Below are 24,311 nucleotides of genomic sequence, written 5' to 3'. Positions count from 1 at the left end.
GAAAACAAAAAGATAATTACTTGACACATTGGAAAGAATTTATAAAAATACAGAGCAAACTAGAATGCTATTTGGCCCTAAACAGAGAGTACATAGTGGCAGAATACCTGACCACTGTGACTGACCCAAAATTAAGGAAAGCTTTGACTATGTACAGACTCAGTGAGCATAGCATTGCTATTGAGAAAGGCCGCCAAAGACAGACCTGGCTCTCAAGAGAAGACAGGCTATGTGCACTGCCCACAAAATGAGGTGGGAACTGAGCTGCACTTTCTAACCTCCTGCCAAATGTATGACCATATTAGAGACACATGTTTCCCTCAGATTACACAGACCCACAAAGAATTTGAAAACAAATCCAATTTTGATGAACTACCATATCTATTGTGTGAAATACCACAGTGTGCCATCACAGCAGCAATATTTGTGACCTGTTGCCACAAGAAAAGGGCAACCAGTGAAGAACAAACACCATTGTAAATACAACCTATATTTATGTTTATTTATTTTCCTTTTTGGCATTTAACTATTTGCACATCATTGCAATACTGTATATATACATAATTGAAACTTTTTAAAGTGTAATGTTTACTGTACATTTTTTATTGTTTATTTCACTTTTGTTTATTATCTATTTCACTTGCTTATGCAATGTAAACATATGTTTCCCATGCCAATAACACCCTTAAATTGAAATTGAATTGAGCGAGAGAGATGTTATATGTCATAGTTTGGCTCATTAGAATGGGGAGAAGGGGGAGGAGGTTGAATCACATACAGTATTTTTCTCTGGTATACGGTACTGATGTCAGGGTTATACAGTAAAGAGTGTGTAGGATTCCAATTACTCTAAATGTGTTATTGTTTCTATTAGTTCAACATTGTGCTTTAGCAACACAATCATTGTTTGTCATGCCAATAAAAGAGAGAGAGAAAGAGAGGTAGAGCTAGTGTCCTGAAAGGATCTATTCTACGGTCGCGAGGGCCTGATCAGCTGCTTGCCTTGCTGTTGTAATTGGGTTCACATGAGAGGCTGGTGGTGGAACTCATTTCAGTTACAATCAGCAACAGCAGTAGTCTCGTGTTCAACTCTCTCTTTACTTACTCTCTCTAACTTTCTCCATCCCTCCTTCCCCTATCTTGCTCTCTCTCTCCCATCTCCCTGCATACTATAGCTCTCTTTTTTTCTCCTGCTCCTGTATTCTCTCTCCTCTTTGCTCGCCTGTTGAGATTATTCACTCATAACTCAGAGGACCCAACATCCTAGCTGAGTCCAGACTGGAGCCATGGCTCCAGAAAAGGAAAGCAATGGTCTCGAAAACTACGCATTTGCTGTAAGTATGAACACAATTATTCCCGTGCTGGAGAATTATGTTGACATTTGCTGCAGTGAATTTGAGTAAAGATTATGTTCATAGTAAACCTAAAAGTTACAGGCTGTAAAGCATAAACGCTGTAACATTTAGATATGTTTACACGATATTCAACAATGATAGTTTTCTTAGTATCGGAGACGGACATTTGCGAGCGCCACCTATTACAGGTACAAGTTCTGAGGGAACACATGTATTGCATTTTCTGCACATAGATGAATGTGTAAACTCAAACAAAGAAACAAATTCCCAGTGATTTTCAGCCTTGGTGATATATTGAAGCTGCTCATTCTTATTAGGCTGAGAAGTGTTGTTAACTTTCTATACGGTTCTGTCGGTACGATCACTTGACCCACAATTAGTCCCTCATGCATAACTTACTTATAATGTCTCTCTGGTGCAAATAATTGACCGCAACATTACAGTAAGGGGCAAGAAAAAACATGAAGGATACTGGGTTTCTGTGTGAGTTGTTGGATTTGTTCATTTATTGACACACATAATTGATTTTGTCCATGAAAGCCATGAAAATGTATTTAGCTACACATATTAGCCACTAATTTGTAGTTTATAATTGTGTATAGAAGTAGCTAATAAGGCTTTTATTCTCTGCAGAAATATTGTCCAGAAATCAGCTCATTGTACAGAAAGGGGCACACCTCCCCAACCCCATGATCAAAATCATATAATGTTTGCCTGAAATAAAGGATTTGTGTAGTTTAATGAGATAAGAAATGTATTCATCTTAAATCATATACTGTACGCTATACAGTCAACATTCAAGTCAAATTTGACAAAAACATTAGCAAGTAAACTTCCACAGTGTAAGCAAACAGTTTACACACATCTCTGAGTAAATCTATTCAGCTAGCATTGATAGGCTGGCTTTGGTATACAACTATACGTGACACGGGTTTCCAGAATGTCTTAACACAACACTTTAAGTAAATCATTTAAAACCCCTATGGGTGATAGTAGCCCTTTCCTGCAGTGAATGACCAAAAGCGCCCTCTTTGGCCTCATGGGTGAAATGTTATTCATAATTTCATCATCAATATACTTTTTTTTTTAAAGTTCAGTGTTCAGTGTTTCTATGTCAAACAGTTTTGTTGCATTTAAGTCTTCTGTAATGTAAATAAAGTGTAATATTATGATGCAAACTCAAAATTAAATACATTTCAACTCAATATCTGACATGGTATAGGTGTCTGAAGTGTGTGAGGTATATACTTTAGTTTCAAAGTAGATTTATTTAAGACTACCAAGAATCACTCTGTGTGACCCTGATTTATCTCACTGCATTAAAAGGTTTTAAGCCTATGTTATGCGTGATATTATGCCTGTGTAATGAGTGATATTATGTCTGTCAGACCCATTTGTACCCCAATGAATGCGACCCTGGTCTCTGTCCTGTAGATTGATGGGCGTTTCTGTGATCTGGAGAAGGATGAGGAGGGCTCCGACCTATCTGAGGAGGACGACAAGAACAAACTGGCCTACTGTGTCACAGACATCCCACCCTGGTACCTTTGCATCATTCTGGGCATCCAGGTAGTTCAAAGCCCTACTTTGTATAATTGGAGGCTCACTGGTAGAGGTTGGCCTGGGTGCAGCTGAGGATTGGCCTCCTCGGGGCTCCATTGATTTGATTAGGCAGTGTAATCAATTGGATGAACAGTCAAATAACCTAGTTTCCCAGGATTCATTTGGGCTCAAATTAAAAAGAAAGCCACCAAGTCACATGAGGACCTCAAACTTAAATATTCAACAGCGAGATTTTTGTTGAGGCTGATGGCAAACACTGAACATGTACCTGTGATTTCAGCTGCTCATCTTGGCTTCAGTATCCTCGGTGGGTTTAATCCTCATGAGTGCATCTCCTCTTCTTCCTCTCTCCCCTCCATCCTCCCTGTCTCTCCTCAGCATTGCCTGACAGCGTTTGGAGGGATCATCGCCATCCCTCTGATCCTGTCTCAGGGTCTGTGTCTGCAGCATGACAGCCTGACCCAGGGTCACCTTATCAGCACCATCTTCTTTGTGTCAGGCGTGTGCACCCTGCTGCAGGTCACCTTTGGAATCAGGTGAGGAGGGGAGCTGGGGTTGGTTGGATATGGCTTTGGGCCAATCATTCATCAGCAACAACAGAGTGACTGTTGACATAAAGGGGGCCTACAGCAAGGGGAAGAAAGAAGAAAGGGGCCAAACTTTATATGGTCAATAAAGAGATAAGGTGGAGTTACCCATGATATATTGAGACACCATACAGGTAGAGGGTGAGGCTTGGCATCTCCTTGTTGTCTTGTCATGTTGGAATCAAAACAAAGTGCCATAAATTCCATGAAATCAATATACTTTAAAACCAATGAAACCAAATCCAAACTGTGTAGACATGTTATCAGCTCGCTGATAATCACCCAAAAGAACGCTAGACAGTCAGGGAGCATCGAACATTCCCAAAACAATGGATAGATACAGGAATTTGTTTAGCAAATTTTGACCGCGATGGAAAAAAGAGTAATGTTGTGCAGCCCTCCAGACCTTGTTGAAGACCGAATGAAGCCCCCGGGGCAAAATGAGTTTGACACCCCTGAACTGGGCTGTATACTATGGGTTCTTAAGTTTCCTTCTAAGCCTCTGTTGACCTTTGAAGCATGTTTTTCCTGTCCGTGTGATGCATTATCCTCACACAATAGGATATTATGCAGTGGGCACTGGGGCTTTAGGTTCTTAAAGCATGTGCCATTATTGTGCACTAGCTAGGTCTTAGTATGGTATGCAAGTGCTAGATTTGTTGTTTTATCTACAGTATGGTGTACTGTAAGCAAGGTGTTGTTCTGTCTGTGGTGTACTGTAAGCAATTTGTTGTTTTATCTACAGTATGGTGTACTGTAAGCAAGGTGTTGTTCTATATATGGTGTACTGTAAGCAAGGTGTTGTTCTATATATGGTGTACCGTAAGCAATTTGTTGTTTTATCTACAGTATGGTGTACTGTAAGCAAGGTGTTGTTCTGTCTATGGTGTACTGTAAGGCCATGTATGGCACTGCCCAGCTGCCCAGGTCCAACCTGGCCAACCATAACCTGACCCAGAGTTCTGCATCATATCATCATAACAGGATTAGGTAGGAATTTCCATCTTATTTGGTTGATAAACCAGCTCACATTAAGTCTACATTCCTGCAGGCAAATATCTCCAAAAGCCTGGAGGTCAGCTGTGAGGAAAACAATGGATGTGTTGAACTCGCTAGTAGGGAGTGAAACTCCAGCACAGCCCTGATCAGGATATGAGATGTGACACATTTATACGTGTCAGTTAGAAACTTAGCTAATTGTATTGTAATGCCATAGGAGTCAACATTTACACAGACAAACGACCACTTCAATGTATTTAGTGGCTCCATTGTCATTACTGATCCATCTGTCAACAATAGTAGAATTGAAAGTGCGGCCTAATGTATCAGAGGATGGAGACACACAGCAGATAGTCATTACATTAACCTGTAGGAGTCTTGATTGGAAAGACGTGGTTTTTACATAACGTCCTCACAAGATTTGAATCAGCCCTTCAAAGCCTAAAATTAGATCTAGAGAAACAATGTGCTGTGTGATTCGGGCCATGCTGTTTGAACCTGGAGGATTAGCTAAGGACTTGCACTTTGGCTGGGAATTGATTGAGGCTGTTCTCTACGGAAGAAAAGGAGGGGTTGATTCATAAAAGGCAACTTTTGTTTGGATGATTGTCTTGTACTACTGTACAAGACAAGTCTGTTTCAGATGATACTACAAAGCAAAGGGATTTAAATTAATCCTAATTCACTGTGAAATTGATTATGGGGATGAATTCCTTATGTACTAGTCTCTACACTTTAGACAGAACATCTTTGCAATTGTGATTTCAGACATCATACCCCCCCCCCCCCCCCTCTCTCGTGCTTTCTCTCTCTCTACCCCTCAGACTGCCCATTCTACAGGGGGGTACTTTCACCTTGCTGGCTCCCTCAATGGCCATGCTGTCGATGCCAGAGTGGACATGCCCTGCCTGGACCCAGAACGCTTCCTTGGTCAATGCCACCTCTCCTGAGTATGTAGAGGTGTGGCAGAGCCGCATGCGAGCGGTGAGTGACACACTTACGAGCGAGAGAGAGAGAGAGACAGAGAGAGAGAGAGCGAGAGAGAGAGAGAGAGAGAGAGAGAGAGAAGAGAGAGAGAGAGAGAGAGAGCGAGAGAGAGAGAGAGAGTTTTTTTTTTTTTTTTAGTTTTTATAAAACCTTTATTTTTTACTCAAGTGTTAACATAAATAATGACACACTGCCTTTTCATAAATGAAATAACAAATGTAATTCCTAAACAAAAATAAATACATAACATATACATTCAACTTATTTCAGCAGCAAAAAATAATTTCCCCTCCTCTACAAAACAAAGCGCTCCTTCGTAAGCCCACTTCTCCTCAAATAATAGGAGATCTTTTACAGCTGAAAAGAACTCAAAATCTACTTTTATTCTTGCTTTCACTAAACCTTTAAAAACACATCTTTCTGTGTTTCTATCTTATGTTTCCTACTCAGAAAAATTGACATCTTAGCTTGTCCCAAAATAAAATTTAACATTTGACATTTTCTTTTCTGTTGTTTACTATATTGAAACCCCAAAATAAAAACAGTGTTATTGAAAAACTCCCCTACAGCTTTAAACAAAGATTCCAACATTTCCAATAGCGGTTTTATCCTCTCACACTCCATAAAACAGTGAAAAATGGTTTCTCTTATATTACAAAAAGGACATCCATCTCTAACATCTGAGTTAATAACAGATACAAAAGCATTAACTGCAATGATGCCATGTAAAACCCTCCATTGCATATCACCAGTACCCTTTTGTAACCGTGGTTTGTACAGTGCTCTCCATGCTGGCTTTACCTTGTCATCAATGCCCAATTTTACCCTCCATGGAGTATCTTTTCTATTTTTCAATTGATCTTTATTCAACACCTTGACACACCCCCTATACAATTCCTTCCCATTCACCTCATCCAAACCCACCTCCTCCAACCCTCTCAAATCCAGCAATAACGCCTTTCTTTCTGACTCTGGGATATTTGGTGTAATCCCTAGTTTTGGAAATGAGACGTCTTCATCTTGCACCTTCTTCTTGTGGCTACTAAGCATATCCCATTCTTCCGCTGACAGAGCCTTCCTACAGCTCCCCAGCATTTGTCCGACAATCCTTTCCGACCTCATCCCCAAATGTTCTGCCACCCTTCTTCCATCCATTAAGGCGGGCCCAGCCATGGCCATTAACTGTCTTAAGGTGATGATTTTCCCCTTCACCAGAATCTTGGAGAAATGTGGAACAGCTGCAGTTGTACAATCCAGTCTTGCCCCATACACCAGAGGTTCCTCCAACAGCCAATGCACTGACTCCGCTGAAGTTCTTCTGGACACCTTCATTATGCTCCACACTCTGAGAAGGCCTCTATAAAACGGAGGTACTCCCTCCCTAGAAATCTGGCTACTATCAACCAGAAATAAAGCCTTCCTTCCTAATCCTCCAACCCGCTGTAATATAAGACCTGCCACCCCTCTCCACACCACATTTTCCGGTCCATAAAGCAACCTTTGAATAAACTGAAACCGAAAAGCAGCAGCCCTACTAGCAAGATGTACAAGACCTTGTCCCCCCTCCTCTTTTGACAAATACAAAACACTTTGTGGAACCCAGTGATATTTATCCCAAAAGAAATCCACAATAATTGCCTGTATCTTAGCCAGAAGGCCAGATGGTGGTTCTAAAACTGACAACCGATGCCACAGTGCAGAGGCAATCACATTGTTAACTATAATAGTGCGCCCTCTATATGACATACGAGATAGTAACCAACGCCATCTCCTCATCCTCCCTTCCACCATTTCAACCACCCCACTCCAATTTTTTTCCATAGTCCCCTCATCTCCTAGATACACTCCAAGATACTTAAAACCTCCCTTACACCATTCTAGCCCCCCTGGCAAAGCCATGATCCCTCCAGACCATTCTCCAATCTGTAAAGCACAACTCTTTTCCCAATTTACCTTTGCAGAGGATATTCCCCTAAAACGATCAACCATTAGACTCAAGCTATCCACCTCCGCTTGATTTTTCACTAGCACAACTACATCATCAGCATAGGCTGAAAGACGAATAGGAGGAATATCCTCTGAAAGGCACACCCCTGCAATGCGACTTCTAATGCTATTTAGTAGTGGCTCTATAGCAATAGCATATAACATCCCAGACATAGAACATCCCTGCCTAATACCTCTACACACTTTAAAAGGAGCACTCAAACCACCGTTAACTTTCAATACACTTTCAATGTCACCATATATCACCTTTATCATGGCAATAAAACCAGAGCTGAACCCAAACGCCTCAAACGTGTGCCATAAATATTGATGTTCAACTCGGTCAAATGCCTTTTCCTGATCAATTGAAATTAGACCAGCATCCAACCCAATAGCCCTAGAGACGTCCAAAAAATCACGAATCAGAGAAATGTTATCCCCTATCTGCCTGCCAGGAACACAGTAGGACTGATCCGTATGTATGATTTGCCCCATCACCTCCCTCAGCCTGTTGGACAAAGCCTTTGACAATATCTTATAATCAGTACACAATAAAGCCACCGGCCTCCAGTTCTTCACCTCCCTCGGGTCACCCTTTTTGGGCAGTAGGGTGAGGACAGCCCTTCTGCAGCTTATTGGTAGTAACCCTCCGGTTAAACTATCATTAGCTACTTCTAACCAATCCTCTCCCAACATAGCCCAAAAAGACTTAAAAAAGTCAACGGGAAGCCCATCAATGCCTGGTGCCCTTCCATTTTCCATGCCTTTTAATGCAGTGTATAAATCCTGCAAAGACAATGGTTGCTCAAGCTCAACCTGAGCTTCTGCAGGCACCTTTGGGAGCCCATCAAAGAACTGCTGTGTCACTGTTTTGTCCTCTTTGTACTCACACTTGTAGAGCTCAGCATATAACTCTACTGCCCTCTTTCTAATTTCACTAGGGCTAGTGAGCTCTTGTCCAACAGCTGATTTGAGACAATGAATAATTTTTCTTTGTCCATTCTTTTTCTCTAAACCAAAGAAAACTTTGGATGAGGCATCCATTTCAGATATGCCCTGAAATTTACTTCTCACCAGTGCCCCCTGTGCTCTGATACCCAGCAGATCTGCCAATGCAGCTTTTCTCCTCTTGAGGACCTGAGTATGGCCTCGATCTCCTGTGGTCTCAACCAACGTCATGAGTTCCACTATTTCAATCTCTAGGGCTTTCATTGATCTGGTGATATCCTTGGTGACATTCCTCGTGTATTGATTACAAAATTGTTGAATCTGGATTTTCCCTATATCCCACCATTGTTGAAGGGATACAAAACTGGCCTTTTGAGACCTCCACCTCTCCCAAAAAATACTGAAACAGTTCCTGAAGTGAGCATCACTCAATAAAGTTATATTAAAATGCCAATATGCGCTTTTAGGTTTTACATCGTTAATGAACACCACCTCTGTTATTAAACAATGATCAGAAAATCCCACTGGAGTTATCACACTTGATTTACAGACCTGAGATTGATGCTCAAAAACATAAAACCTATCTAACCTGGCCATAGAGATGATGTTCTCTCTCACATGCGCCCAGGTGTACTGCCTTGTTCCTTCATGTTGACTCCGCCAAATATCACACAGTTCATTTGTTACAATAAGGCGTTTTAAAAACGTCCTTGAGGCTATATGAGGTTCTTGGTGATTTCTATCTAAATCGCTAACTGTGCAGTTAAAATCCCCAGCAATAAACAAATAATCTTCTTTGTTACATTTCTCAATGGTATTTGATAATGTCTCTAAAAAACATACCCTCTCAACTGTCACCACTGGGGCATATACATTTATCAGACACATATTGATATTTTCATACCTTGCTCTAACTTTTAATAACCTCCCCTCAACTACCTCTTCAACCTCGTATGACAAAGGCAAAAACCCTTTTGAGAACAAGATAACCACACCCCCACTTTTTGAGTTTTTATGACTACACACCACTGTCCCCCCCCCACTCCTGTTGCCACATAACTTCATTTTCCAAATTACTATGCGTTTCTTGCAGAAAAATTATGTCACTTCCCTTTCCCCTCATTAACTCATACACCATGGCTCTTTTTTTAACATCTCTTGCCCCATTTACGTTTAAAGAAGAGATCTTAAAACTGCTCATGGATAAGAAAAAAAAACAGAGGAAGATACAGCCACCACATCTCTTTACAGAGTTAAAACTGCAACTGAACTCTTTCATTTTCTTTAGAATTTACATCACTTATTACTCTCGTGACCACTTTCTTGAGTCTAGCAATTTCAGGGCTTTTCAAACCTCCCCCTGTAATTTTTGACATCAGAAACTTTGCTGATTCAATAAACAATTCACGTTCAGGGAAATAATCAGTTACATTGTAATCCTGCATATATTTCTTCCCTTTTGTCAACTTCAGAAATTGACGTATCTTCTCGATCCCATACCTCCCTTCCACCCCATCTATCTCACTATATTGTTGTGACGCGTCAGATGACTCACTCTCGCTATCCTCCCCAGAAGAAAACCCCATCTCTACAACCTGTTCATCTTCACCTGATTTATCCATCTCTACCTTTCTCTTAGAATTAGACCCTTCACCACCCCTTAAATTCTTCCTTTTACTCCTCGGTATTTTGAAAACATCCGCTTCCTTTTCCGTTATTTCAATCTCCTCTTGACCTTCAATTTCATTTTCCAGCACCACCTCAGCGACGGCATTCGCAATCTCACCTACTGTTTCCCCTCCCTCTTTGTTCTGATCTACCACAATTGCCCCCGTATCCACAATGCCTTCCTCTCCTACTTTTCCAACCACATCTGCCCACCTTCTCTCTTCCCCTACACCTGAAGTATTTTCATCCCTTCGCTGTGGTACGTCAGTTGCACCCGCACTAAAGCTACTACCAGGCTCAGCGCGCTCATTCTCGGAACAATTACGCACCAAATGCCCCTCTCTTCCACATCCAAAACATTTCATTGATTCAGTAGATGCATAGAAGACATAATCAAATCCATCAATCTTAAAACTAAACGCTAAATTCAGTTCATCTCCTTCCTTTTTTAAAATCATATGCACTTGTCTCCTATGAGACACGACATGTTTCAACAACGGAGATTTGCATCCAAAAAGAACCTTCTTTATTGTAGATACGATTTGACCATGGCGAGATAACTCTCGCTCTAACACTTCATCTCTAACAAATGGTGGCACGTTAGAAAGCATAACTTTCTTTGCAGGATTCATAAGCGGAAATACCGGCGTCTGTGTCTCCCGCAACACAACACCCCTCTCAACTATCTTATTCACCTTTTCAATTGAATCTAAGAATATCACTACAGCGCTATTCATCCTTGAGGCTGATTTGATGCTATCATACCCAATGATAGCACCCACAGCCAAGCTACATTCTTCCACTGAACACCCAGCCGCAGCAGGAATTTTTACTCCATGCCTCCGACTAAGTTTTTCAAACTCTACATTTCCGCAAGTGGCCATTGCAACCAGCCCCACCCGCTGGTTGTGCCCTCGCGAAAAACCAACCTCAAAGATCCCACCACCCCTATACGTGCTTAGTGATAGTTAAACAATATACCCTTAAAACAACTAAACTAATCAATATATATATATGTACATACCAAAACCCAATAGAGTGAAAATAAATTCCATTCGCTCTCACAAACACTCTGCTTGACGACTCACTCCCAGCATGCACTCCGACGAGAGAGAGAGAGAGAGAGAGAGAGAGAGAGAGAGAGAGAGAGAGAGAGAGAGAGAGAGAGAGAGAGAGAGAGAGAGAGAGAGAGAGAGAGAGAGAGAGAGAGAGAGGAGCATGGCGATTGTAGTGCCAGGGTTTGATTCCTGGAACCATCAATATTGTAAAATGTATGTACTGACTGTAAGTTTTGGATAAAAGTGTCTGCTAAATGGCATAAACAGTACACAGGGTGTACAAAACATTAGGAACGCCTGCTCTTTCCATGACATAGACTGACCAGGTGAATCCTTATTGATGTCACCTGCTAAATCCACTTCAGTCAGTGTAGATGAATGGGAGGAGACAGGTTAAATAAGGATTTTTAAGCCTTGAGACAATTGAACATGGATTGTATATGTGTGCCATTCAGAGGGTGAATGGGTAAGACAAAATATTTAAGTGCCTTTGAACAGGGTATGGTAGTAGGTGCCAGGTGCACCGGTTTGAGTGTCTCAAGAACTGCATTCCTTCTGAGTTTTTCATGCTCAACAGTCCACCACCCAAAGGACAATCAGCCAACTTGACTCAACTATGGGAAGCATTGAAGTCAGCATAGGCCATCATCCCGGTAGAATGCTTTTGACACCTTGTAGAGTCATGCCGCAACGAATGGAGGCTGTTCTGAGGGCAAAAGGGGGTGCAACTCAATATTAGGAAGGTGTTCCTAATGTTTTGTACACTCAGTGTATTTTATTGAGAGAGAGGGCGAGTTTAGCCACATTTGAACATTTCTTAATAAGCCTTGACAACCCATTATTTACAGGATTCCCATCTATAGGATTTCCCATCTTATTATGGTTATTGATTGTGTGTATATGATTATGTGGTTTATTCCTCTACAGCTACAGGGCTCCATCATGGTGGGCTCCTTGTTCCAGGTCCTGGTGGGTTTCTCTGGCCTCATCGGTCTCTTCATGCGTTTCATTGGCCCCCTCACCATCGCACCCACCATCTCTCTGATTGGCCTGTCCCTATACGACTCAGCTGGAATGAATGCAGGGAACCACTGGGGCATCTCAACTATGTATGTACCTCTCAGTATGGTTATTTAAGTCTGATTTATGGGTTTTACTTCCAAACACCCACAAGCCTGTAGTCATCAATCCTTGACCTGGAGAGCCATAAGGTGTGCAGGTTTGTGTACCTGCCCCGCATTAAAACTCCAGATTAAATTAATTGGCTGGATTTAGGGTTGTAACAAAAGCATGCTCACCCTCGAGCTGTCCCAGACCAGGTTTGGCGTAGCTATGAATTCATGCATGTCAATGGCTACATACTGTAAGATGGTACCCATGCTAAGTGCATAACTAGAGGGCACATTCTGCTTTGTGAACAGAGTTAGTCTCTTTCCTACAGGACGACTGCTCTGATCATCCTGTTCTCCCAGTACCTCCGACACATCCCTGTACCATTTCCCACATACAGCAAGACCAAGAAACTCCACACCACCAAGATCTACATCTTCCAGATTCTACCAGTAAGTCCATTGGAAAATTAAGACTCAAAGCTGTTCACTGTTCTCTCAAGCCCTTATATAGGACCCAGAGTTTTCCCTGGTCAGTTTCTATCGTCTGGAAAAACTCCTGGTCCTAATAATGACTGTTGTAACATATTTACATGTACTGTATGTGACGTCTTCCTCAGGTGCTCCTTGGCATCACACTGTCATGGCTGATCTGCTACATCTTCACCATCTCTGACGTCCTGCCCTCACAGCCGGGGCAATATGGCTACCTGGCTCGCACAGACCTGAAAGGGGATGTCATAGTCCAGGCCCCCTGGTTCAGATTCCCATACCCAGGTAGGAGGCAAAGCCGCTCAGGGGGGGATCATAAGCAACAACTCCATAACCTGATAATCAGATGTTTGGATACGTTTTTCCTGGTCTGGTCACATGGTCAGGTCACATGGTCAGGTCGCATGGTCTGGTTACATGGTCAGGTCACATGGTCAGGAAAAACTCAGGGCTTATCACCTATTCTAGCCCTAACCCTAACCCTTTGCACTATATGGGTAATGAATATGTATGGTTTATTGATATGTGCATTATTAAAAAGACCCTAATGTATTATACATTAACTGGACCACCCAAACTCAGGTCAGTGGGGCTTACCAACAGTGAGCCTGGCAGGAGTGGTAGGGATCTTGGCTGGGGTGATATCCTCCATGATAGAGTCGGTGGGGGACTACCACGCCTGTGCCAGGCTGTCAGGGGCCCCTCCTCCCCCAAAACATGCCATCAACAGGGGCATTGGCATCGAGGGGCTTGGCTGTCTGCTGGCTGGGGCCTGGGGCACAGGCAACGGAACCACCTCCTACAGTGAGAATGTGGGAGCATTGGGGATCACCAAGGTGAGATGGGCTATTTTTCAATATAGAATCTGTTTTTAGATGTTAAACTGAGCTGAATCAATGTTTTTTTGGGAATATGGAACTTATAAAAGCTATTAGCTGTGAACAGTCAAAATAGACAATGTTCTCTTTTCTTGCAGGTGGGCAGTCGAATGGTGATCATTGCTGGAGGCGTCTTGCTGATCATCATGGGACTGTTTGGTAAAATTGGAGCCATTTTCACCACCATCCCCACACCTGTGGTTGGAGGAATGTTCTTGGTCATGTTTGGGGTCATATCTGCAGCTGGAGTTTCAAATCTGCAGGTAAACTCCTGTGGAGACTCACACCAGTTTGGACAGTTGCCTAGGTTTATTTACCTATTGTTATTGTACAATGGCCACAAGACATTTTGCATGTGAAGGCTTTTTCATTCAGGTCTTTACTGACAAGTAGGGTTGCAAAATTCAGGTCAAATTCTAAGGTTTTCCAGAAATCCCAGTTAAAATATGTCTGGTATCAGGAGGGAATAAGCAGGATCTCCAGGAATCTTCCAACCAGGATCTATGGAAAATATGGGAATTTGGGGAAAGTTATTGGACTTTTGCAACCCTAATGACTGGTTGGCTCTGTTTATTTGTCATCTCCTCTCTCCTTATCATTTGACAGTATGCAGACATGAACTCCTCCCGGAACATCTTTATCTTTGGGTTTTCCATGTTTTCCGGACTGGTCATTCCAAACTGGATATTCAAGAACCCAGATGCCATAGCAACAGGTATCAGAGCAGATAACGCATGTCACACTGTAAAACAAAACATTCAAACATCTTCAAAAAAGCTGCGGGAAAAGCTCAACAGAAGATCAATATGGAGATCTAAGGTTCCTCTAGTATGTGAATTGGCCCAGTGTGATGAACTCTATTCTCTTTGTCAGGTGTGGTCGAGCTGGACCAACTGCTGCAGGTGCTTCTGACAACCAGCATGTTTGTTGGAGGCTTCTTTGGGTTCTTCCTTGATAACACCATTCCTGGTAAGCTTCCACCCAGGAATAAGGGGGAATATCTATCAACTGTTTCACATAGAGTAATGATTAGGTAAAGAGTATATATTCAGTGTTAGTTAATCTCCTCCCCAGACCTCAAAAACATTACACATCTTTCCTAAGATTCACAAGTCTCTGTTATAGGTGAGTTGAAGCATTCTAATGCCACTGCTTTGTGCCACACAGGAACCAAGCGAGAGCGAGGCATCACAGCCTGGAACAAGATCCACCTGGACGACTCCAGCAACACCTTGGAGAGTAGCGAGGTGTACAACCTTCCATTTGGAATCAGCTCTTGCCTCTCCTCCTACACCTGGGTTCGATATGTGCCGTTCCTCCCTCTGAATGCACCCAGCTCACAGGACAAGCCCGGGGTGGACTCTTTGGAGGCCAAGAAGCAACCTGGGAAGCCAGAGCCCTCACATATCATCAGATCAGTGGCCCTATGAACACTGAGCAAGCCCAGACTCTGGCTAAAACCACAACAACAATAACAAAGGCAGCTCTCGTGACTTGGACCACCTGTCCTGCTCTTAAGACACTGTAAAAGAACGCTATCCATACTTATTTAGTCAGACATTTTCTACTCACTTCTTGGCCAGAATCAGATTAGCAGTAACCCTCGTTAGCCAACAAACGCATAGCTTTTCATTGTTTTTGTTTAGGCAGTGTCAGAGGTGTAACTGCATTAGAGCTGTAATAATCCACAAGCGGCTCCTGGCATTACCTATCGCACACATTGCCATTGGATGCACCCAGTAGAATTAGTAGAAATCCCATACAGCCATCCCACTGGAATGTGGGATGTAATGTACATCTTGATTACATTGATATAAATCCCTATTATGTTGTTTAATGACTTTAAATGTGTAATTATTTCTATAAAGCCTGCACTTTCTCATTCTGAACTTTTAACATGGCTAGGATATCAGGACAGGTGTGGTTTCATGACAATGACTACACCAGCTGCTGCTATACATATTGACAGCTCTAACATCTGCGTGCACCATTGCGCACATATTGATTTTGTCCCCCCACACCAGACGCGATCAGGACTCGCAGTTTGAAATATCAAAACAAACTCTGAACCAATTATATTAATTTGGGGACAAATTAATGAAAAGCATTAAACATTTATGGCAATTTAGCTAACTTGCTTGCTTTTGCTAGCTAATTTGTCCTGGGATATAAACATTGGGTTGTTATTTTACCTGAAATGCACAAGTCCTCTACTCCAACGATTAATACACAGATAAAACGGTAAACCAAATTAGTTTCTAGTCATCTCTCCTCCTTCCTTCAGGCTTCTTATTATTATTTGGACTTTATATGCCGGTTGGCAACCAACTTTAAGGTGCATTACCACAACCGACTGGAGTGTGGATCTCAGTTCATCTTTCAATCACCCATGTTGGTATATGCTCCTAAAAACCAATGAGGAGATGGGAGAGGAAGGACTTGCAGCACGTTGAGCATCACAAATACAACCAAGTTATATTTTAGCGCCTGGCTACGCAGATGCTTGCTGACTTGTGCGAGCAGTGTGGGTGCAATGATTGAATAACATGTATGTGTATTTTGCAACGGACGCGATGCGTGCGGTATGGTCAGCATGTAATGCAGATAAATGGCCCATAAAAAAATCAATGAAAAGCTCTGTGTTTGTCCGGTAATGATTGTTACCGCTGATCGGATTGAATCCTGGCCCTTGTATAGATTTGCTTTGTATTTTCTAAATGAACTTTTGGCTTTTTCGGGTGTGAATACATTTTTGCTTGGAAATGTTGTACATTGTTAATATTTGTTTCTTTTCAGTGGATCTTGTATTTAATGATAAGAAAATGTATAAGAACTGTATACGAATTTTACAAAAATTGGTGCTTTTTAAAGAAAAACCTTGATTTTTAAAATGAATATAATCACACTGATTTCTCTGCATTTCCAAGTTTGTTCAGGGTAACACTAGTAATAAACCTTTTAAAAAGTTTGAAATAAATCAAAGAAATGTTTTGTCCCAATGCATATAAAAAACAGCAATAGGATTAAAGTATATCTCAGAAACTTTAATTTTAAGTCCATGTGATACGATAGTACTCAAGGGTTGCCAAGAATATCATGCTGAAACATCGTATCTATAATGAATGATAGAAAATGAGAGAAATTCCTTCTCCAATAGAGATCTGGAAATAAAGGCAGTATCAATCCCCAACATTGCGATATCATTTAGCTGTGAGGTCGTTCTCAGCTGTCAGGTCCAGCTTGATAGCTCTGTACAAACTGACAAAGGACTCTGCCCACAAGTCTCTTTGCTGGTCTGTGGTAGCGTTGGCCAGCCGCTGGGCGGTGTACACCATGGTCAGCACAGTGCGCTCAAAGTCCTCCAGGCGCAGGTGGCCCATGTGATTGGAAAGGTCAGAGGTCAGGCGATGGATATCAGAGAGTGTTTTGGGCAGGATGTCCTCGCAGATGACTTCCAGCTTTTTGGTCTTCCGCAGGGAGGCCAACTCCTCGTCCTGCACGGAGAACAGAGTGTGCTCGTCTCCAAACTGCAGGCCAGCCAGCAGGATCTACACAGCACAGCCAAAAACAGTAGACTCATTACAAACCCATATTTTTGGTTGCTAACTCAGAGGATTCATACAATATTTGCTACTGTAGTTATCCAAGGAAAATGTCTCACCTCAAATAGTAAATTGACATCCTCTATAGAGTTCTGAAAAGTGGGGTTCACCATTGATGCCATTCCTCTCTTCACTCGAACAGTTGATGGGTAAAGGACTGAAAGAGGGAGGGAGAGAGAGAAAGAGATAGATAGAATGTTATCCAACCTACTACTTTCTCTTTAACTCTTGCCCAGGGTTTCGTCATGCGATGCGGACCATGTGGCTTGAACCAGATGTATTGCATATTAAGATGAATTCCCGAGACAAGGCTAACATACAGTACACCTTGCATGACTTGACAGGTACTGTATATAACAGGGTAGACTTTACAGCCATAATGTTCACAGACATGTGAGGACCATAGAGCACCACACGGTTCAGTTGAGAAACCTGAAATGTGTGACCTTACGAATAGCTCTGATCAGCAGACTGTAAGAAATAACCTCAGGCTTCAAAGGCAGAGAATTCAAAGCAGAGAGGCACATGGGATGAGAGAGAGAGAGAGAGAGAGAGAGAGAGAGAGAGGGAGAGAGAGAGAGAGAGACAGAGAGAGAGAGGGAGAGAGAGAGACACACAGAGAGAGACAGAGACAGAGAGAGACACAGAGAGAGAGAGAGAGAGAGAGAGAGAAAGAGAGAGAGAGAGAGCAACTGACTTGGAGATGAGTCTACTTTTCATAAATAGACAGAGCTCACTTACCAGAGCAACGTTGGACACTGGTTTTAAGAGTGCGTGCTAACCAGAACATGTGACCTGGTCATAGCAGGACACTTCCCAAAGAACATTTCACCTACTCATCTTTTGAGTTATTTTCACATGGGATAAGGACCACCACTTACTGAAATCTGCTATCATTCACAACTGGCCCGCGAGTGGTTTTATTCCCCCCCCCCCAAGGTTTTTTTGTTGTTCGATTTTTATTGTTGGACATAAAAGACTATAAAAAACCCAGGAAATCAGCTCCAAGTGATTTTTTATTCCCAGCATAATAGAGAGTGGTGATCGTATACAAAAGCAAGCAGGGTTTGAAATGATTATGTTTTTGTCAAATATTACATCTGTTTGGGCTTCTTCCAGTGAATTTGCAGTCTACAAATTATTTGTAATTATGTTCCGGTCCCCTGATCATCCCCTCAAGAAAAAATTGGCCCGCGGCCGAATCTGATTGATGATCCCTGTTCTATAACATCAAAGCCATTCATATTTCCGCAAGTCCACAAATATTGTAAAAACACAAACCGGTTATGCTGAACAAGCATTGTGTCTGTACATGACAGAGGGAAAAAAATATGGAGAACAAAGAGAGAGAGGGATTGAGAGCATCAGTGAAGACACTTGCCAGCTGGTCAGCGCATGCTCAGAGCATGCATTCTGGTAATCCATCTGGCCCTGCGGCCTTGTGAATGTTAATCTGTTTAACGGTCTTACTCACATTGCCTACGGAGAGTGTGATCACACAGTCGTCCGGAACAGCTGCTGCTCTCATGTATGGTTCAGTGTTGCTTGCCTCGATGTGAGCATAGAAGACATTTAGCTCGTCTGGTGGGCTCAAGTCACTGGGAAGCTTGTGGCTGCGTTTCCCTTTGTAATCCATGATAGTTTAGAAGTCCTGCCACATCCGACGAGCATTAGAGCCGGCGTAGAACGATTACATCTTAGTCCTGTAATGATGCTTTGCATGTTTGATGGCTTGTCGGAGGTCATAGTGGGATATCTTGTAAGAGTCTGGATTAGTGTCCCACTCCTTGAAAGCAGCAGCTCTAGCCTTTAGCTCAGTGCAGATATTGCTGTAATCTATAGCTTATGGTTGCGACATGTACGTACAGTCACTGTGGGGATGACATCATCGATGCACTTATTAATGAAGCAGGTAACTGATGTGGTAAACTCCTCAATGCCATCGGATGAATCCTGGAACATATTCCAGTCTGTGCTAGTGAAACAGTCCTGTAGCTCAGCGTCCGCTTCATCGGACCATTTCCGTATTGAGCTGTCATTGGTATAAAATATAAATAGCAGACTTGGTCAGAATCCCGTAAATTGGCAGCTATCCACTGCAGCTCCATTCAAATGTCAGATAGGGGTGCTGTAAACGTGCAAAGCGTTTGAATATTAAGAAGTTATTCGTAATGTTTTGTAAACTCAGTGTGCATTGACAAGCAAATCTTATTCAGATGTTCTTTGAAAAACAAACTCTAAGGAGGAAATCCATTATTGGACATATTCCTGAGTGCACATACCAGGAATGAAACTTTGGAATATTCTCTCCAGTGCTTCCTTTGGTGTTTACAGTCAATCCAGCTAATGAAGGCCCTGAAATAGTACTTGTTTAAGAAGGGCTGATAAGTTTAGAAGAAAATCATCAGGAAGCGAAGAGGAGTGTGTCATAACAAAGCTATCGCTTGCAAGCTGGAAACAGAGATGTGTCCTAGGACCATAGAGACAGGAGCCATGCAGTAGACACCTAGACAAACGAAGGGTGCAGCATACAAGCATACACTCTTAGAAAAAAAGTGCTATCTCAAACCTTAAAGGGTTCTTCGGCTGTCCCCATAGGAGAACCCTTTGAAGAACCCTTTTTGGTTGCAGGTAGATCCCTTTTGGGTTCCATAGCGAACCCTTTCTACATGGAACCTAAACGGGTTCTACTTCTACCTGGAACTGGTTGCTCCTATTGGGACAGCTGAAGAACCCTTTCAGAAACAATTTTTTCTAAGAGTGTACTAGCACATATATGTTGTCCATCGTGGGCAAAACTTTCCAAATATTTTTATTCACACCCCAAAATAGTAAAATGTTCTACATGGAGATAAGGTTTTTGTTTGCCTTTATTTTAGTACATTCAGCTAATAAGATTTGATGATGCCATGATGAAATCAAACAATTCATGCTATTTGATCACTACTTTTCCATTGAGGTAATTGAGATTGCTATGACTTCAGAATGTGTGTAATAGCAAACACAAAGTTGATATGATTTCATCAGATATACCAGAGCATGTCAAACAATGTTCCAGATGCTCCACCCATACAAAAATCATAGTAAAGCCAGGAGAAACAAATATCAACAAATGTAATCCAAGAAAAGCTAGAAAGACAGTACTTCTGAGCTGTCATTGTACTGTTTGAGCCTCAATCCTCTCATTCTAAGAACATGTTTTTCCGTATGATCCAATTGCCACAACACATCACATAATATCTAGAATAACTGAAACAAAAACCACAAAATACCTTATTTAGCCAGATTCAAGACAGCTTTGAAAACTTTTTGGTGGTGTGTTTTTCATTCTTCAGGGGCCTATCAGTTTCCTGCTGCAGTTCATATTTGGAGCCCTTTCATTGTTTTCATATCAGAAACAGATGCGGATAGTTCATACACACATTGAGCCCAGTAGCCGACACATAAACCGAAATGGAACTTTAAACATACAAGTCGTTAAGGACCATAGTTTAATTGTGCTAGAAAATGGGACCCAACTGTTCTGCAGGACCAGAAATGTGAGTTTTTGGCAGCTACACCTGTACACTATTAGAGAAAAATATGCTATCTAGAACCAAAAAGGGCTCTTATACTGTCCCCATAGGTCAACCCTTTTAAAAAACCTTTTGGTTCCAGGTAGAACCCTTTCCACAGAGGGTTCTACCCTTTCCACAGAGGGTTCCACATGGAACCGAAAAAGAGTTCTAGCTTGAACCAAAAAGGGTTCTACCTGGAACAGCTACCCTATGGGGATAGCTGCAGAACACTTTTAGAACCCTTTTTTCCAAGTGCATATACAGTACAAAATAGTTATCCATTCTATTTCTTAGAAATTATCTGGATTTTTCTGATGTCAAATCATTTATCCAACCAAGTATAGCACTGCTACAGTTGCTCAGCATCATTAAGGTCAATCCGTAGGGCACTTGAATTTCAGATGGATCGAAACAGCTGGAGAGAAAACAATGATTTCAATGCCACTCCTCCTTTAACCCTAAAGAAACACAGAAACAAATCAAAATACCAAAATATCCCCAGTACACTCCCCACCACACAGCTTGCACATTGTTGTGATGTGTGCAGCATGTTACAGCTGTGCTGGTGGATGCTGCTGCTGGATCTGTGTACATACTAATCAGTAATGTTAACACATACTGTTGTGAAATGACTTTGCTCAATCAGAGGTTAGAGCTGGACAGACAAAGCACAGAGGACAGAATTAAATGTGTGACTAGGCTAACTATTGATTGCAGTTTTCTGTGTGATGGGGATGGGATAGGGTAAGTCTATATTCTGTATTAGTCTTCTGGATTTGAGACGGCGATGCTGAGGCCAAGAGAGAAGCATATGTAAAATGACTTTAGCTTGACATTTGATACCAGGAATGATATTGGACTTTGTGACTATCATAACAGAATGATCATTAATCTGTCCTTTCTCTGGAATAAGAGAATTACATCTATCTTTCCATCACTGGATACATATTCTAATCCACAATGAGCTGATTCTCAGTAATGCCTTGAATTCTTTTGGCAGAATTACTGTTGAGTTTAGTATAGCATCTGGGAATGAGGTGCATTCCTATCAATTATATTTATGGACAACTACTGCAGCAAAACTTACCCTTTAAAAGGGCATATGCACAGGTTACAATTACACAGCGACATTAAACATAATCATTGCATATAAACATACTGTAAACTGTATAACATTTCCAATTGAACACATTAATATGGGTGAAGATATTCTTACCTTTGTTATGCCGATAAGTGGCACATGTGTGGATATTGCAATAAAATAGTGCAACAATGACCATCTTCCAGGGCATCATGGTGACCTGGCATCCACCTGGCATCCAGTAGCCAGGGACAGACTGGACAGAGCCACAGGTCGAGGACCACGATCAAGGACCACAGTCACTCCACTGGGAAAAACCTCAGACCATCCCACCACTGCAACTGCGCTCCTCCTTTCTGAAATTCTCTCTCTCTCTCTCTCTCTCTCTCTCTCTCTCTCTCTCTCTCTCTCTCTCTCTCACCAGCTGACACTGTTGGTGCTGTCATCTGGCAGTCATCAGACCCAGAGAGACACGTCTACTTCTTACTGTTGTCTCCTTGTCCTCTTCTGACCGTAAGCGCGCCTTACGATAATTTCCTTTTTTCTCTTTCATTATCTTCCTTTTCTCTTCTTCCTCCTTCTCCTTAATGCCGAACTGTCCTCCTAGTCCTGATCACGTTAATTACATTGATGTTAATAAGTGCAGTCCAGTTTCTTCTGTGAAACATATTGTGTTCATCAATAATATACACTGAGTACACAAAACATTAAGAACACCTGCTCTTTCCACGACATGGACTGACCAGGTGAATCCAGGTGAAAGCTATGATCCCTTACTGATGTCACTTGTTAAATCCACTTCAATCAGTGTAGATGAAGAGGAGGAGACAGGTTAAAGAAGGATTTCTAAGCCTTTAGACAACTTAGACATGGATTGTGTATGTGTGCCATTCAAGAGGGTGAATGGGCAAGACAAAATATTTAAGTGCCTTTGAACAGGGTACGATAGTTGGTGCCAGGCTTGTGTCAAGAACTGCAACTCTGCTGGGTTTGTCATGCTCAACAGTTTCCGTGTGTATCAAGAATGTTCCACCACCCAAAGGAAATCCAACCAACTTGATAACTGTGGGAAGCACTGGAGTCAACACGGGCCAGTATCCGTGTGAAATTCCCCGATGAATTGAAGCTGTTCTGAAGGCAAAAGGTGGGATGCAACTCAATGCAACTGTATAATCAGTGTATGATCCCTTTTGGTTTAAAAAATGCTTTGAGGACATATTACTGGACTCTGCCTTGAGTTTGAGGTTTGTGAATGGATGAATGCAAGCATTTATTGTTGTCCAGACTGCTGAACCATGTTTCTGTATCCATGATCAACATTAGTTCTGCTTGTGCTAACGAGAGGATCCTTGGGAGGGTTGGAACTTGGAACGTGTGTGTCTGTGCCAGGAACACTTCAGGGAACCAACCCAGTTTTGTTTTCTGGGAGGTGGAGTGTAGAGACTTCACATTCCAAACACACAACCCAACACAGCATATTGTTGCTCTACAAATGAAATGTATTATTATTATGATTATTATGAGTATTATTATGTATTACTAGAGATTATAGCTATCCAAACACACAGTGGAATGGACACAGCCAACGCCTATATACAAACCATCTGAAGAAGCTTCTTCAAATAAACACGTCCTATTCCAAGGCTGGCAGTAAGATCACCAAAAGAAGAAACATCACAAAGAAGAAATGTGTTATTTAGTAGTGTTATGTAACTTATAGCTAACAATAGTCGTACAGTAAATGAAACGTAATTCAGAAAGAGCTCAGTTTTTCCTTAACTTATAATTCATCCTCCAATTCGAGGGTTGAACTCCTCTCTCTTTAGGACCAGTGAGACACTCTCATACTGATGAGATGTGGCAGTCATGAAGCTGCCAGGGAATGCAGAGACAGTGTTAAAGTTAGAAAGATGGATGGGGCCACCATAGAATCTCTAAATTAGAACACAATAAGTTGGACAAACATTCTATTCTCACAGGGGAAATTAAAAGAAAATGGGTTGTTTTTGTCACACTCCAATTCAAAGAGTTGCCCTATGTAACGTAGTTTCTTCTCCTAGCCCTATTAGTAATACCACAGTCTGTGAGGATGTGAAATAATTGATATGTGAGTGAATATTTATCTAGTTTCATTAAATTCCTAGAAAAGGGGAGAAGGTAATTGTCTTTATTCTGTTACAGTAAAAGTCATGTCCAAATAGACATAGCTTTGCAGAAAGTATGGTAGAAGTAGAAGTACAGTTATCTATTGTAGAAGTAAAGTTATCTATTGTTGAAGTACAGTTATATATATTAGAAGTAAAGTTATCTATTGTTGAAGTACAGTTATCTATTGTTGAAGTACAGTTATCTATTGTAGAAGTAAAGGTATCTATTGTTGAAGTACAGTTATATATAGTAGAAGTAAAGTTATATATTGTTGAAGTACAGTTATCTATTGT

General features: G+C 41.7%; 2 protein-coding genes across 3 annotated transcripts; one reads left to right on the top strand and one right to left on the bottom strand.

Annotated features, from left to right (window-relative positions):
* The first annotated feature begins 772 nt into the window (after positions 1–772).
* On the top strand, positions 773–16,616 carry LOC110502232 (solute carrier family 23 member 2). 2 transcript variants are annotated; one of them, XM_036957475.2, is made up of 12 exons: positions 773–1,334; positions 2,790–2,924; positions 3,297–3,454; positions 5,329–5,488; positions 12,079–12,260; positions 12,593–12,713; positions 12,881–13,037; positions 13,335–13,588; positions 13,729–13,893; positions 14,237–14,345; positions 14,504–14,599; positions 14,798–16,616. In XM_036957475.2, the coding sequence occupies exons 1-12, from the start codon at positions 1,287–1,289 to the stop codon at positions 15,058–15,060; spliced, it is 1,848 nt and encodes a 615-aa protein (XP_036813370.2). In that variant the 5' UTR covers positions 773–1,286; the 3' UTR covers positions 15,061–16,616. The 2 variants fall into 2 exon arrangements, with proteins under 2 accessions (XP_036813370.2, XP_090066751.1); XM_090210625.1 differs by having other exon boundaries at positions 1,054–1,334; positions 2,790–2,896.
* A 44-nt stretch (positions 16,617–16,660) lies between these two features.
* Positions 16,661–22,228, bottom strand: LOC110498095 (protein FAM180A). The gene is made up of 3 exons (XM_021574681.3): positions 22,006–22,228; positions 17,292–17,389; positions 16,661–17,178 (listed from the first exon to the last, which is right to left on the bottom strand). Exons 1-3 carry the CDS (start codon positions 22,106–22,108, stop codon positions 16,831–16,833), a joined length of 549 nt encoding a protein of 182 aa, XP_021430356.3. The 5' UTR covers positions 22,109–22,228; the 3' UTR covers positions 16,661–16,830.
* Between the last annotated feature and the right edge of the window lie 2,083 nt (positions 22,229–24,311).

Source organism: Oncorhynchus mykiss, chromosome 2, assembly GCF_057628025.1.
Source record: "Oncorhynchus mykiss isolate SJ-2025 chromosome 2, ASM5762802v1, whole genome shotgun sequence".
NCBI classification, from domain to species: domain Eukaryota; kingdom Metazoa; phylum Chordata; class Actinopteri; order Salmoniformes; family Salmonidae; genus Oncorhynchus; species Oncorhynchus mykiss.
The sequence above is the reverse complement of the archived record's forward strand: the minus strand, read 5'-3'. Positions and strand labels throughout refer to the sequence as shown.